This window comes from Bos javanicus, chromosome 17 (genome assembly GCF_032452875.1).
Source record: "Bos javanicus breed banteng chromosome 17, ARS-OSU_banteng_1.0, whole genome shotgun sequence".
In the NCBI taxonomy this organism is placed as follows: domain Eukaryota; kingdom Metazoa; phylum Chordata; class Mammalia; order Artiodactyla; family Bovidae; genus Bos; species Bos javanicus.
Window position 1 is genome coordinate 13567807 of NC_083884.1, and position 16585 is coordinate 13584391.

A 16585-nucleotide genomic window follows, 5' to 3' on the forward strand; every position below is an offset into this window, starting at 1 on the left:
TAGATAATGTGGTAACTCTAAGCTTAACATTTTGAGAAACTGGCAAACTGTTTTTCTAAAGTGGCTGCACTATTTTACAGCCCCTTCAGCAGTGTGTGAGGGTCTCACTTTATTTATATCCTCACCAAAATTTGTTGTCTGTCTCTTTAATTGTAACCATCCCGTCCGGTTTGTATGGAACATCTCACTGTTCTTCTGATTTATATTGTGGTTCAGTCACCAAGTTGTGTCCAACTCTTTGTGACCCAAAGGACTGCAGCACGCCAGGCTTCCCTGTTCTCCACTATCTTTAGGAGTTTGCTCAAGTTCATGTCCATTGAGTCAGGACATGATTGCATGGGTATGATTTACATACCCATGATTAATAAAGAACATTTTTTTCATGTGCCTATTGGCCATTTGTATATCTTTTTGGAAAAACAAATAAGGTACGTTGAATGTGTAGATCAATTTGAGGAGAATTGCCATCTTAACAATATTAAGTTTTCTGATCCATAAATATGTGATGTTTTCCTGTGAATTTATGTATTTAATTTCTTTCAACAAACAATATAGTTTTGCACAAGTTCTTGAGCTTCTTTTGTTAATTTATTACTAAGATTTTACTTTTTGATGTAGTTTAAATAGAGTTGTTTACTTAATGTCATTTTTAGATTGTCCATTGCTAATGTGTAGAAATACAATTGATTTTTTTTTTATTGATCTTGTATCCTGCAAACTTGCTGAATTGTTTCTTAATTCTTAAAGTTTTCTGGTGGATCCTGTTGTATTTTTTCAGAGTGAAAATGTATCTCTGGTATGTGTCACATATATATATTTCCTTTACTTTTAGAAAAACTTTCTCTTCACTTACAATTATATTGTCAGCTTTTGTTTAAACTCTTGCTCCTCTGATAGTACTGCTGCATTTGTGTAGCCTGTAAATTCAGCCACTGCACAGATTTGCTGAACAAATCTTCAAATAAAAGTATATCCACACAAGCAGATTAACAAACATAGATCAGTATGTAAAAGTGATGAGATAAACAATTTCTTAAAGTTATGCTGTTTATGAAGAATGATCTTGGTGTATATCGGTTTGTGGTTGTCCTTTGCCGCATGGTGGGAAGAAGGCACAGGGCATCTTCTAAAAGATAGATCACAATTAGAACCAGACACGGAACAACAGACTTGTTCAAAATTGGGAAAGGAGTATGTCAAGGCTATATATTGTCACGCTGCTTATTTAATTTACATGCACGATACATCATGTGAAATGTTGGACTAGATGAATCACAAGCTGGAATCAAGATTGCCAGAAGAAACATCAACAACCTCAGATATGCAGATGATACCACTCTAATGACAGACAGCAAAGAGGAACTGAAGAGCCTCTTGATGAGAGTGAAAGAGGAGAGTGAAAAAGCTGGCTTAAAACTCAACATTCAAAAAAACCAATACTGTGGCATTCAGTCCTATCACTTCATGGCAAATAGAAGGGGAAAAAGTGGAAACAGTGAGAGACTATTTTCTTGGGCTCCAAAATCAGGCTGGATGGTGACTGCAGCCATGAAATTAAAAGATCTTGCTCCTTGGAAGAAAAGCTATGAAAAACGTAGAGTAGTGAAAAGCAGAGACATTACTACTTTGTTGACAAAGATCCATCTAGTCAAAGACAAAGATCCATCTAGTCAAAGCTATGGTTTTTCCAGTAGTCATGTATGGATGTGAGATTGGTCCATAAAGAAGGGTTAGCACTGTATAATTGATAATTTTGAATCGTGGTGCTGGAGAAGACTCTTGAGAGTCCCTTGGACAGCAAGGAGATCAAACCAGTCAATCCTAAAGGAAATTACCTTGAATATTCATTGGAAGGACTGATGCTGAAGCTGAAGCTCCAATACTTTGGCCATCTGATGGGAAGAGCCAAGTGATTGGAAAAGCCCCTGATGCTGGGAAAGATGGAGGGCAGGAGGAGAAGGGGGCAGCAGAGGATGAGATGAATGGATGACCTCACCGACCCAATGGACATGAGTTTGAGCAAACTCTGGGAGGTAGTGAAGGACAGGGAAGCCTGGTGTGCTGCAGCCCATGGGGTTGTAAAGAGTCGGACATGACTTAGCGACTGAGCAACAACATCTCAGTAAGACAGGAGAGATAAAGATACAGAGTTGACTGGATCAAAGAATCTTCAGTAGGAGTCAAGATAGTACAGCAGCCCTGGAGGCAAAATCAGAGAAATTCAGACTTATTTTGTGATCCCTAATTGAAAAAAACCTGTGAAAACAATCATTATGTTGTTCTGAATTTATTTTTAAAGCATTACTTCAGACTTCTGTTATTCCACTCAAGAGGGAATAACAGGGAGTTTATTTACCTTCTTTCCTGAAATAACCAAAAGTCCAGGCGAAATATATGAAACAATGGTTTTCAAGACAATGGATGTTAGCAAACAAAGGACAGTGATGACTGAAGGTGAGAAACAGATGTTGTGAGTTCTACGCTCATCCCAGCTTAATGTCTGGAGAGAGGCTTTAGGCCGTGATTGCTTCCCAGGTAACTCAGTGGTAAAGAATTCGCTTGCCAACATAGGAGACTCAGGTTTGATCCCTGGGTCAGGAAGATCCCCTGGAGGAAGAAATGGCAATCTGCTCCAGTATTCTTGCCTGGGGAATGCCATGGACAGAGGAGCCAGGTGGGATACAGTCCATGGGGTCACCAGGAGTCAGACGTGACTGAGTACGCTTGCATGCACAGAGAGAACCCAGGCAAAGTCTTGCAAAAGCCAAGATATGGGGAGTGGAGCATGGAGTTCCGACCTCCTCTGAGTGCTCCACTCTCCCTGAATCTCCCAGTGTTAATCAACCCAGAAGCTCTCCAGATCTTGTCCTTGTGGAATTTTATGGAGGCTTCAGGACATAGGCACAGTTGATTAAATCCCTGGCCATCTGTGATTGAACTCAACCTTTATCTCTTCTCTCCTCCCAGGAAGTTGGGGTAGGACTAAAAGTCCCAACCCTTTATTCATTATTGGTTCCCCAGGCAACCAGCCCATCCTTAGGTTACTTAGGGATTTTCCAAAAGCTGCCTATTAACAAAGACGCCTCTATCAATCTCTTCATTTAGGAAATTCCAAGAGTTTAGGAGCTCTGTTCAGCAACTGAGAGGAAGAAAGACCATATATATATTTCTTATTATAAGTCTCAATTTCACTGGCAGTTTCTTATGAGGTTATATGCATGCCTAACAAATGACCTAGCCATTACATTCCTAGGTAATTTGCCCAAGAGAAATAAAGAGTTCACAGCAGCTTTATTTTTAATAGCTTCAAATTGGAAATAACCCAAATGCCCATCAACAGGTGAATGGATAAACAATGTGTAGTGTGTCCAGAGAATGGAATATTACTCAATAATGAAAAGAAATGAACTACTGATACATGAATGGATCAATCTCATGATGAATTTGCCCCACAAATGAAGTCAGGCAAAAAGAGGGTTCATTTTGAAAGAGTTTAATTTGTGTAAAATTGTAGAAACTCCCCAAAACTTACGTGTTGAAGTTCTAACACTCAGTACCTCAGGATATAACTATTTAAGGAGATAGTATTTTGATTTTCCCTGGTGGCTCAGATAGTCTGCCTGCAATGCAGGAGACCCAGGTTTGATCCTTGGGTTGGGAAGATCCCCTGGAGAAGGAAATGGCAACTCACTCCAGTATTCTTGCCTGGAGAACCCCACAGACAGGGGAGCCTGCTGGGCTGCAGTCTGTGGGGTCACCATAGTCTGTGCAGTTGCAAAAAGTCAGACATGACTGAGAGACTAACACTTTCAGTACTTTAAAGGGGTTGTTGTTGTTCAGTCTCTCAGTCGAGTCAACTCTTTGCGACCCCAGTTAAAATGAGACCATTTGAATTAGTTCTAATCCAATCTACCTGGCATCCTTTTAAGAGGACATTTTTAGTCAGATGGATGCAAAGAAAAAAATCATGTGAAGTCTCGTGGAAAAAATTTCCATCTACAAGCTGAGGAAACAGTACTCAAATCAACTCTGAGAACACTTTGATCTCAAACTTCTACCCTTCAGAATTGTGCTAAAATAAATTTCTGTTAAGTCAGCTCTGTGTGTGCTAAGTTGCTTCAGTCATGTCTGACTCTGTGAGACCCTGTGGAGTGCAGCCTGCCAGGCTCCTCTGTGCATGGGATTCTCCAAGCAGGAATACTGGAATGGGTTGCCATGCCCCACCCAGGGATTGAACCTGCATCTCTTGTGTCTAACTTGTATTGGTAGGTGGATTCTTTACCACTAGCACCACCTGGGAAACCCTGTATTAAGTCACCCAGTCTGTGGTATTTTATTATACAGTCCTAGAAAATCTGCTTGCAAAGCAGGAAACTGGGGTCCAATCCCTGGGTTGGGAAGATCCCTTGGAGAAGGGAATGGCTACTCCAGCATTCTTGCCTGGAGAATTCCATGGACAGAGAAGCTTGGTGGGCTAATGGGATCGCCAAGAGTCTGAAAGGCCTGAGTGACTAACACTTTACTTTTCACTTTCAGCAAACTAAGGCAGTGACAGAAAACGGAGTATGGAGAGCTGAGGACGGGGAAGGCTGGGTCAAACCGATTCCATAGATGGACAGGAAACTCAGTGGGGTCATGGGTATGTTCATTATCTGGATTTTGGTGATGATTTCATAGACAGAGACATATATCAAGGCTTCTTAAATTGTATACTTTAAATATATATATATTTTATTGTGTGATCTGAATTCTCAAGAAAGCTATTAAAATGATTTGAGTTAACTTTTACACTGCTTTTTGCAGTAGTATGTTCCATATCTTTGTTAGTTTTAATTATGATGGTACACTTTTGTATTTTTATTAATAATTCCTTATTATAACTTTAATTTTAAAATATTGGTATTTTTATGTTGTAATAATCTTAAGCAATACAATTTTATTTTTCTGTGTCTTTGTCTCATGGTGTGATAGGCATACCTCATTTTATTGTATTTTCCTTTATTGCATTTTACAGATACTGTGTTTCTTACAAATCAAAAATTCATGGCAATCCTATGTTGAACAAGTTTTTTGGCATCATTTTTCCAAGAATGATTGCTTACTTCATGTCTCCAGGTCACATTTTCACAATTCTCACAATATTGCAAACATTTTTGAGACATGGCCCTCCAGCAAAAAAGATTACAACTGACCGAAGGCTCAGATGATGGTTAACAGTTTTTAGCAATAAAGTATTTTTAAACTAAGGTACATACATTGAATTTTTTTAGACATAATGCTATTGCACATGTGATAAACTACTGTATCGTATAAGCATAACTTTTATATGCCCTGCTGCTGCTGCTGCTAAGTCGCTTCAGTCGTGTCCGACTCTGTGTGACCCCATAGACGGCAGCCCACCAGGCTCCCCTGTCCCTGGGATTCTCCAGGCAAGAATACTGGAGTGGGTTGCCATTTCCTTCTCTAATGCATGAAAGTGGAAAATGAAAGTGAAGTCGCTCAGTCGCGATCCCATGGACTGCAGCCTACCAGCCTTCTCCATCCATGGGATTTTCCAGGCCAAAAAATTCATGTGACTTACTTTATGGTAAAGGTCTGGAAGCAAACCAGCAATATCTCTGAGGTGTACTTATCTACATAAATAGGCAGTACAACCTAAAGATTGGAATCTTTAAGAATTTTTTTGTGGTGATTTAGAACAGGGATTATGGGCTTGAATACAGGTCAGTTGTCTGTTTCCTCCTCTCTTGTTAATTTAAAGATCCATAATTTCCTTTTTCATGTGTAGTAGGCACTGCCATCCGAATTTTCAGATGTTCCCAGATATGCTGGATGATCTTCAGAATCACCTGGGGAAATTCATAAAACATAGATTCCTCTGTCCTATCTGTTGCTATTCTGATTCAAGAAACCTGGAGTAGGATTCACAAAATTAACCTTTTAAAAAATGTACTTATTTGGCTGGGCTAGTTCTAGTTGTGGCGTGCAGGATCTTCAATCTTCATTGTAGCACGTGGGATCTTGTTTCCCGACCAGGGATTGAACCCAGGCCCCCTGCACTGCGAGAGGGAGTCTTAGCTACTGGACCACTAGGAAAGTCCCTAACCATTTTTTATTATAGAACATTTCAAACACGTACAGAGTGGAAGGAATAGTATAATGAACACCCATACACACGTCTTAATTTCAACAATAATTATCTCCACAACCCAGTCTTTATCCCCATCTTCTCCCTTTAATAAAGTCTGACACTGTTTCCACTGTTTCCCCATCTATTTCCCATGAAGTGATGGAACCAGATGCCATGATCTTCATTTTCTGAATGTTGACTGCAGTCATGAAATTAAAAGACGCTTACTCCTTGGAAGGAAAGTTATGACCAACCTAGATAGCATATTCAAAGCAGAGACATTACTTTGCCAACAAAGGTCCGTCTAGTCAAGGCTATGGTTTTTCCAGTGGTCATGTATGGATGTGAGAGTTGGACTATAAAGAAAGCTGAGCGCCGAGGAATTGATGCTTTTGAACCGTGATGTTGGAGAAGACTCCTGAGAGTCCTTTGGACTGCAAGGAGATCCAACCAGTCCATTCTGAAGGAGATCAACCCTGGGATTTCTTTGGAAGGAATGATGTTGAAGCTGAAACTCCAGTACTTTGGGCACCTCATGCAAAGAGTTGACTCATTGGAAAAGACTCTGATGCTGGGAGGGATTGGGGGCAGGAGGAGAAGGGGACGACAGAGGATGAGATGGCTGGATGGCATCACTGACTCGATGGATGTGAGTCTGGGTGAACTCTGGGAGTTGGTGATGGATAGGGAGGCCTAGCGTGCTGCGATTCATGGGGTCGCAAAGAGTCGGACACGACTGAGCGACTGAACTAACTAACTCTCCCTTTAATACCATTGATCTGTTGTTTTTCAGAATTTCTCTGGGTGATTGTGATCAACACATAGACCCACACACATAGTTAAGAGGCTCGATAGTATTCTAATTGTGCATATTAAAATGTAGTCAGTTTTCTATTAACATTTAGATTATCTTCAATTCTTTGTTTATAAAGAAAAATATGTACAACTAGACACACAGTCTTGGCAAAATACTTAGGTCGACCAACCTAGATAGCATATTCAAAGCAGAGACATTACTTTGCCAACAAAGGTCCGTCTAGTCAAGGCTATGGTTTTTCCTGTGGTCATGTATGGATGTGAGAGTTGGACTGTGAAGAAGGCTGAGCGCTGAAGAATTGATGCTTTTGAACCATGATGTTGGAGAAGATTCTTGAGAGTCCCTTGGACTGCAAGGAGATCCAACCAGTCCATTCTGAAGGAGATCAGCCCTGGGATTTCTTTGGAAGGAATGATGCTAAAGCTGAAACTCCAGTACTTTGGCCACCTCTTGCGAAGAGTTGACTCATTGGAAAAGACTCTGATGCTGGGAGGGATTGGGGGCAGGAGGAGAAGGGGACGACAGAGGATGAGATGGCTGGATGGCATCACTGACTCGATGGACGTGAGTCTGGGTGAACTCCGGGAGTTGGTGATGGACAGGGAGGCCTGGCGTACTGCGATTCATGGGGTTGCAAAGAGTTGGACACAACTGAGCGACTGAACTAACTAACTAACTCTCCCTTTAATACCATTGATCTGTTGTTTTTCAGAATTTCTCTGGGTGATTGTGATCAACACATAGACCCACACACATAGTTAAGAGGCTCGATAGTATTCTAATTGTGCATATTAAAATGTAGTCAATTTTCTATTAACATTTAGATTATCTTCAATTCTTTGTTTATAAAGAAAAATATGTACAACTAGACACACAGTCTTGGCAAAATACTTAGGTCTCAACTACAGGTTCAAGAATTACACATTTTCTTTTCTTTAAAAAAATTTATTTATTTGGCTGTACCCACCTTAATTGAGGCACTCGGGATCTTTGATCTTTATTGCAGTATGTGTGATTTTTAGTTGTGGCATGTGAGATCTAGTTCCCTGACCAGGGATTGAACCCAAGCCCTCTGCATTGGGAGCATGGAACCACTGGACCACCAGAGAAATCCCTACACTTTCATTTGAAATGTTTTTCTCATTGAGAGATTTATTGGAAACACAGGAAAATATTTAATGACTATTCCTTAAACTGCTGATCTGAATATATAAAAGTGAATACACTCTTAGACACGTGGGAAATACAAAATAATCATAAATTCTGCAAGCCTACAAAGACTTTACAATCCCACACTGGGGAGATATCGTAAATTCCTTGTAAGCTGACTTTGTAAATTTGCTTGGGTCAGAGTGAGAATTGAGAAGTGGTAGTGAAAGGAGGGCCTTCCCAGGTGGTACAGTGGTGAAGAATCCACCTGCCAATTCAGGAGACACAAGAGACTCAAGTACGATCCCTGGGTGGGGAAGATCCCCTGGAGGAGGGCATGGCAACCCATTCCAGTATCCTTGCCTAGAGAATCCCATGGACAGAGGAGCCTGGCAGCTACTGTCCGTGGAGTCACAGAGAGTCAGACACGACTAATCGCGCACGCTATGAGATGAGTTAGAGGTAAAAGCCTGAAAATAGGTGGGGTTTATTTACAGAGATGATGGATTCTGACTAGCTGTTTATACAAGAGCCTCAGTCTATTGTGAGGTGTTTTTGTCTTTCCAACTTGAGCATAGCAATGTGCTGACCTCATAAGGAAGTGACAGCTGCTGAGAGAAACTAAACCATAGTTTGACTCCTCCAATCACACTGGGAATAGGGTGTCAGGACTACAGTCTGAGCTCTGGGGTTTAGAACTGACTCAGTTCATTCTGTTTCACAATGAGGAGGTAGCCAACAGTGGCAACGCGGCAGCTGAAGGCGAATGTGGGTTGGTGATGAAGAAATAACATCAGAAAACCTTTTTGGAAGTCCTTTAACATTTGGGATTCCCAAATTTTCAGAAAAAGAAAAAATTTTGAGCTTTCTAGGAAAAAAAAAATGTTCTGTGCAACTAAGGAAGTAACTCTTGTAAATTAAATTCTATTTGGCCCCAAATAGCTCAGCTGGTAAAGAATCTGCCTGCAATGCAGGAGACCTTGGGTTCAATTCCTGGGTCAGGAAGATTCACTGGAGAAGGGATAGGCTACCCACTCCAGTATTCTTGGGCTTCCCTGGTGGTTCAGCTGGTAAAGAATCGCCTGCAATATGGGAAACCTGGGTTTGATCCCTGGGTTGGGAAGATCCCCTGGAGAAGAAAAGGCTACCCACTCCCGTATTCTGGCCTGGAGAATTCCATGAACTGTATAGTCCATGGGGTCACAAAAAGTTGGACACGACTAAGCAACTTTCACTCACCATTATTTAATATTGAAAGAAAAATATGCCAGGATACATAGACTAAGTAGTTGTAACAAGAACAACAACAAAAAATGCTTGGTTAAGTAAGTTTATTTTTCTCTCATAAAACAGTCCACGCCTTCTGGCCTTGAAGCATTGAGGGACTCTGTTTTCTTTCAACTTCTTCATCTGTTCTCTTAAGAGTATTGTCTTTGTAGTTAGTATTGGCTTTGTTTCAACCATGTTTTCAAATGAGCAGAAGGAAAGCAGGAAAGACTGTCGAGGGCAGGAGGCTTCATCTTTAAGGAAATGAACTAGAAGTTAAGGGCTTCGCTGGTGGCTCAGATGATAAAGAATCTGCCTGCAATGCAGAAGACCAGAGTTCGGTCCCTGGGTCAGGAAGATAACCCCGGAGAAGCGAATGGCTACCCACTCTGGTATTCTTGTCTAGAAAATCCCATGGACAGAGGAGCCTGGCAGGCTACAAATACATGGGGTCACAAACATGCTCAGACATGACTGAGCAACTAACACAAATAGACTGAAAGTTAAACTCATCTATTCTGTTCGCATCTCACTGGCCTACATTAGTGACATGGTCACATTTAATTCCAAGATAGGAAATATGTGCATGACCATGCAGGTAATATTCAGGAGCAATAAAGTATAAACTGGAAGACAGTTAGTAGTCTAGCATATAGAGTCTGAGAGAAATAGTTCTTTCTTTGAAAACAGGTTTTTTGTAGGATTTAATTACTTGATTTTTTATAGAAAACAAACCAAAATGTTATGTGGCAATAAAGCTCAGATGTTCTTAGGATTTTGTAATTTTGTAAAGGATTTTATGAATTAGGAAAAAAAAATCTGTTTACTGGCAACTTTGCTTAGCACAAAAGATATTAAATTAGTGATTATTTTCATGAATTATTGACATATATTCTATGTCTACCTAGTAAAGGGGCTTCCCAAGGTGGCTCAGTGGGTAAAGAATCTACCTGCAATGTGTTTGACCCCTGGGTTGGGAAGATCTCCTGGAGAAGGGAATGGCAACCCATTCCAGGATTCTTGCTGGGAAGTCCAATGAACAGAGGAGCCCGGCGAGCTACAGTCCATGGGGTCACAACTGAAGTGACATACACACCTAGGAAAGAGAAACAGTGGAGTGTTATGTTTGTCTTATTTACTTTTGGAACCTTATTCCAACCTTTAGGAGCTTAACACAAGAAAAAAGCATCAACTCACATAGCTTGTGAGATCAAGAATCTTAGAATTAAGCAGCTTAGCCCTGGGGAATTCCCCGGTTGCCCAGTGGTTAGGGCTCTGTGCCTTTCACTGGCAGGGCTTGGGTTGCATCCTTGGTAGGGGTTGGGGGGGTGGGGCGCGGGGGTTGAATTCAAAGAAAAAAATAATCTCAGACCTTGGCTGGATGAGGGGTTTCTCATGGAGTTGCAGTCATCTGAAAGCTTGATTTGGTTGGAGGACTCACTTCAAAGCTGACTTATGTGGCTGTTGGCTGAGGCTCCATTTCCCCACCAGGAGACGTCTAAGTTTTCCCCATAGCAACCAGCTTTCGCTAGAGTGAGTCACCCACAAAAGAGGAAATATAAGAGAACAACCAAAAACATCTCTTATAACCTGATCTCAGCAGCAATATATTAAATTTGTACAATTTGCTCTATTCTATTGATCACAGAGACCAATCCTGCTATAAAGTGGAGGCAACTACACAGGAGAGTGAATACAGGAGGCAGGGATCACTGGGGGCCATCTTTGAGAATGCCTACGGTAAATGAATACTGGAGAATGCCTACTTGGAGAAGGAGACGTCAACCCACTGAAGCATTCTTACCTGGGAAATACCATGGACAAAGGAGCCTGGTGGGCTATAGTCTATGGGGTCACAGAATTGGACACAACTGAGTGACCAAACACCACCACCATAACACCTAACTTTTTATTGGAAAAAAAGCTGCAGAAAATCTATCATTTTTAAAACAAAAATGATTATTAGCTCCAAAGTTTGTCAGAGCAAGCAGACTTGAGGTATTTAACTGTGTACAAGAAAAACAGTTGACACATTTGCCTGGGATGACTAATTTCGTTAACTTCTCAGGAGCGTTGAATCCTTCAGATTATATTTGATTAAAATGTCTGCTCTTCACTTTTGCTGATCAGAAACGGCTTCCTCAGAGCGAACATGGTCAGTCAGATGTAGTTTTTGGAAAACTTTCAGAGGTTAAGGTTAGCAAGTGAATTTCTATAAGCATTGGTTCAGTTTAAAGTCACAGGATCCTTTAATGTTGTCTAAACAGGGAGCTATATTTGGGGATTTGGCATACAGAGGGTCTGTCTTGGATCAGGTCTCAAAATACCTAAAGGATTTCCTTAAACAGGCCCCTGGTCAGATACAACAGGTGTTTTACTTCTAATTTTGGAAGCAGAAGCAGGCAGTTTAGAGTGAGGCTGATCTGCACTCATTTAGCAGGAATGAGGATAATAAGTAATTTTGTCAGGACATCAAGTGTAGAGATGACTGGAAATGTGTTATTCTTCTAGTACTCTGATAACAAACCACATTTTTATAAGATTACATAGAATGGTGATGAATTCTGATTAGAGCCTCTGTTTTCTTAGTATTTAATGATTCGTTTAAAAAATACTCTAAGTCAACTGTAGTGTCAACTAGAGTACTTATTTAAATGATTGTATTCATTTATTTGTATAATTGTGAGTGAATTACATTTTTGTAAATGGAAAATAAAGACATGGTAGTGTTTTAATGATGTATTTGGTTTCCTTTTCAAAGTGTTTCAAAGGAATCTGGAGGCTTTAAAAAATAGTGATATTCCATTAAAAAAATGTATGTATGTAAGCACATTCAAATAAGATTAAAATATAGATAAAGCTTAAGATAGAAAATATGCTTGAAACAGTATTAGCCACTCAAAATGGAATTATTGCACATATAAAAGGTGAGCAAAGCTTTTTAATGACTTCTAAAAATTAATGTAATCACGAACAATGTAGTCATAAACATTTCAATTACAAAATAAGGCTTGATAAATTTTCAAACGTGAGGCCCCTGGAAATATGTTTCTAATATGTTCTCAAGATAATTAGCAATGCAGTTGTCTAGCATGCTAGACACAGTAGATTTTCCAAATACCTATTGATTTGGAGATTAGCTTCAGAACTCTTAATTCTAAATTACATAAATGTTAGGAAAGGCATGGTTTTCTTTTGGCATATATGAAAGTCTGTTGCTTATTAATACTACAGAATCTACTCATTTTAAGAATTCGATATTTAAGCTATTGTTTAGATATTACTTTACTTTCCATTCCTCTGTGGGTTTAAAAGGCAAGTCATATTTATAAAAAGAAAATGCCATATTGTAAGTAGTGGCAAAACTGGGCAGTTCTTTTTGAGTGGAATGAGTGCAATCATATATTTTAAATTATATATTTTTGAAGAAGGAAAAGCAACAGGTTTGATTTGAAACTAGATTTTTCTAAAAGGGATTCTGAAGTGTATTTCTCTACAAAATGTACAAAATTCAATAGTGGGACAAGAAAATTCATTTAGGTCAGAATCCTTTTTTTGCTTTCTCTAAAAACAGCACCATTGGATATTTGAATCTTTAAACCTTAAGAAATCAAATCTAAACGTTCCAAGGAGAGTGAACACACGAGTCATTGTTTGCACCAAGTACTGAAAACAGATTTCTCAAATAGAATTTTCAGTACTTTGCACTGGACTCTCACCATCTGGCCTGCCTTGCCCCTCTATTCCAAAGAGTCTGTTTGACCACATGTCTAAATCTACAGTAACTAACTCGTCAGTCTCCCCAGCCCCACCCTGCTGCACCATGGCTTCAAGAGTAGATTTTATGATTAACCGTGTATTTAAAAGACTGGGATACCAGATGCTGTTGTACTTGAATAAAAATAAAATTCTGGTGTCACAAAAACAAGCTGGATAAATTCTAGGTTGTAAAGGCATACAATGTCATTCAACTTCGCAGGGTGGGAAGTTGAACAGGAATCCTCCAGCAAACACCGCTGGAACCCAGGGCACGTCCAGCACGCTATCAAACAATCACAAGATGGTTTTTTAAAAAGGGAAAAAAAAAATCTTAAGTTTTTCCGACTAGTGACACCCCTTTGTGCTGGGGTGGGCAGCTATAGTGGCAGGGTGAACCAAAATGTCTGTGGCAAAGACATCATCTTGCTATATACCGCCAGAGCTGTACTTCTAGTCTTGAATAGGAATCAGCAGTCCACGGCTGATTTATGGACAGCCTGTATCGCCCCGCACGATGCGAGTTCCAGGAGCCTTCGCCAATTAGGTCTATTTTCTGCTTAAGCCGTTAAAGCCACCTCCATGGAAACGTCAGGGGAAGAGGCCGGGGAGGGGGTGGGGGTGTGGGGGTGTGGGGGAGGGGAGCAGACAGGTGCGCCCTCTGTTTGGAAATACACAAAGGGCCGACCCAGCGGCCTCCGTGTCCCTGGCAACTCCACGCATGCAGGGCGCGCGCACATCCCGCAGGCCCGCGGCGCAGAGGGCGGGCGGGCGGCCGGCCGGGCGGGGCGGCGCGCGCAGGTCTCCGCGCGTCTGCAGGCGGAGACCCTCGGCCTGCTGGAGGACGCGCGGTGCCCGGGAAGCCTGAAGCCGGCTCCGGGTGGCGGCGGCGGCGGCCGCGCTGTAGGGACTTGTAGTCCGCGCGCCTCCCGGGCGCCTCCCCCTACCGCGTAGGCCGGCCGCGCGTCCCCGCCCGCCGCAGGCCGACTTCCTGCCGCTGCCCAAACTACACCTCCCGCCGTCCTCTCCGCGGTCGGGGCCGAAAGCGAAAACACATTCTGGGCAGCGAGGGTGCTGCCCTCCCGCCGGGCGCCCCCGCCCACTCCCCGCCCCTCCGGCGCCCTCCTGCGAGGTGGGGAGACGATCAGGCCGCGCCTTTCTCTCTCGGCTTCTTCGGCTCCCGGTGTGGGGCCCGCAGGCCTCGCTTTCACCAAGAGTCTCGGCCGGCGCGTTCGGGTTGCGGGGGTTTCCTCGCTTCCGCCGGGTCTGGCGAGGAAACTTGTGTGTGTGTGGGGGGCGGGACCCCGGGGCCCCAGTGGCTGAGCCGGGTGGCGAGGCCCGCGTCAAGTGACTGCTCGCTTGCGGGTTTTGGTGAATTCCCCGCCTCGTTTCCCCCGGGCGCGTGGCCCCGCGGGAGGCGGCCGCGTGCGCCCGGCCATGCACTAGGCAGGGCTCCCTATGCTCGCGGACCGCCGCCTCGGGCCGCCGCCGCCTGCCGCCGCCCGCCCAGCGCGAGCCCGAGCCCGAGCCCGAGCCCCAGCCGCTGCCCGCCCCCGGCCGGGGCGTCCAGGAGCCGGCGGCGCGGCCATGTGGGGCTAGCCCGCTCCGCGCCGGGCCTGCTGCGCGACCGGCAACATGGAGGCGGCCGTCGGCGTCCCCGACGGCGGTGACCGGGGCGGCACGGCGCCCCGCGAGGACGCGACGCCCATGGACGCCTATCTGCGGACCTTGGGCTTGTATCGGAAACTGGTCGCCAAGGACGGGTCGTGCTTGTTCCGAGCCGTGGCGGAGCAGGTAACGGGGCGGGGGCCGGAGGGGACGATCGGCGGGGGCCCGGGTGGGAAGCGGCGGGCAGGCTGTCCCTCTTCCCCCCCCAACCCGGGCTGCGCGTGGCCCCGCAGGCGTCACAGCGGCCCATTGTCGCCCCGGAACCGGACGCTGCCCTGGGACTGGGAGCTCCGAATCGAAACTTAAAAACCTGTAAATGATCTGGGTGTCGTCCTTCCTGGCGAAGAGGTAATGAGTTGAAGCTAGCCCGTGAGGCCTGCCGGAGAGTCTGCACCCTTGCTGGAGGGGTGGGAACTTGGCGAAATGCTGTTTTTCGCCTCCCCTTTTGGCTTTACAAGCACAGCGTTCACACCAGTACGCAGAATGTTGACTAGAGGAGGTGGTGCACCAGACTCGACTCGTGGGATCATGATTTTTTTTTTTCCCCCCTGTTACTGGACTTTGGAGCGTGGGGAAGCCAAGCCCGCGGATGTCCGTCTGAGTCAGGAGTGGGGGAAATGTGCAGTTTGGGAAAACCAGACTTTAGAAAATGTAGAATGTTTGCACAGAATTGTCTTTGAGTAGATTTCACCTTATTTTAATGCCCTGCAAGGCACTGTAGGTGAGCTAAAAAAATATAATTGACTTAGAGAAAGTGTTTTAAAGTTGGTAGTGGGAAGGAAGACTGTATCTGGGGTCCTTTAGGTCCTTGGCCGAATTCTTCCCCCTTACTGATTAAAAGCACTTTGTAATACAGTTCTTGGGAGGATGTTTCTGATTTATTTTTTTGGTAAGAGAGCTTATTCCCTATTATGTAACACTGTAGTCGGTAGGTGTGCAGCCACCCAGATCCATCCTGTATTGAAAAATAGCCGTTGAATTAGTTGGACATACGTTTCACATTACCGTCCTGGTGGGTATTTCCTACCGTTCCCAGTCTGCTTCCCTTTGGCCTAAGATCTACCCCTTCACTCTCCTGCCCGCCTTTGGAGTTTTTCTGTTTGTCTTTCTCTCACCTTTTTTAATGCTAAGTAGCTTTTGAAATTTCTTATTGTGAGTAAATGTTTTCCTAAACACCTATAGACCAGTCTACTCTTGTTTTTTTTCAAAGTCCAAAGACCAGCCACTTATTTTCCAAAGGCCCTAGTTTTCACATCAGCAGCATAAGATCTTTTTTTTTTTTTTTGGAAACAAGAAATTGGTGTAGCTGATCCAAACCTTTGCATTATGTGGCTGGCATTGTCATTCAAACATTCTTCGCAAAGCTCTCAAAACTGAGCTGTGTCTTTTCCAGTTCAATCGATTTCTCTTATTTTTAGAATTTTTAAAGATGTTCTAATGTTGCTTTGGGAGATGTTCATACAAACAGATCCCAGTCTTTACTATTAGTAGGTAAACAGTCTATCCCATTCGTGAGTTTTCCGGATCACCATCTGTCCTGCTTCGTCCGCCTCAGCCTCCTGAGTCTCCTCATCACCTCCAGAAACAGAGGGAAGATGTGGAAGTGAATTCAATCCCTATTGAAACATACTATTGGCTCTAGCAAGAGTTTGGTAAGGAAAGAGGTGGAAGCAAATAGAAATACGAGAAGTGTAGTGCTTGTTTGGAATTGGATTATCCACATCATAGTTTATATTGAAGCAGAAAGGTGTGGCTGGTTTCAGAACTACATACCATAGATAATTGGCAAACTTGATTGT

General features: G+C 43.3%; 1 protein-coding gene across 3 annotated transcripts in view; it reads left to right on the top strand.

The window, feature by feature from the left end:
• The first annotated feature begins 14659 nt into the window (after window positions 1–14659).
• The window catches only part of OTUD4 (OTU deubiquitinase 4), a 42525-nt gene continuing 40599 nt past the window's right edge, over window positions 14660–16585 (top strand). The window contains exon 1 of one of the 3 annotated variants that reach the window (XM_061384085.1): window positions 14660–14912. In XM_061384085.1, coding sequence (XP_061240069.1) covers window positions 14754–14912 — 159 coding nt within the window. In that variant the 5' untranslated portion in view covers window positions 14660–14753. Of the gene's footprint in view, window positions 14913–14946; window positions 15135–16341; window positions 16439–16585 lie in introns of those variants that run through there. The other 2 variants (XM_061384086.1, XM_061384087.1) reach the window with 2 other exon arrangements.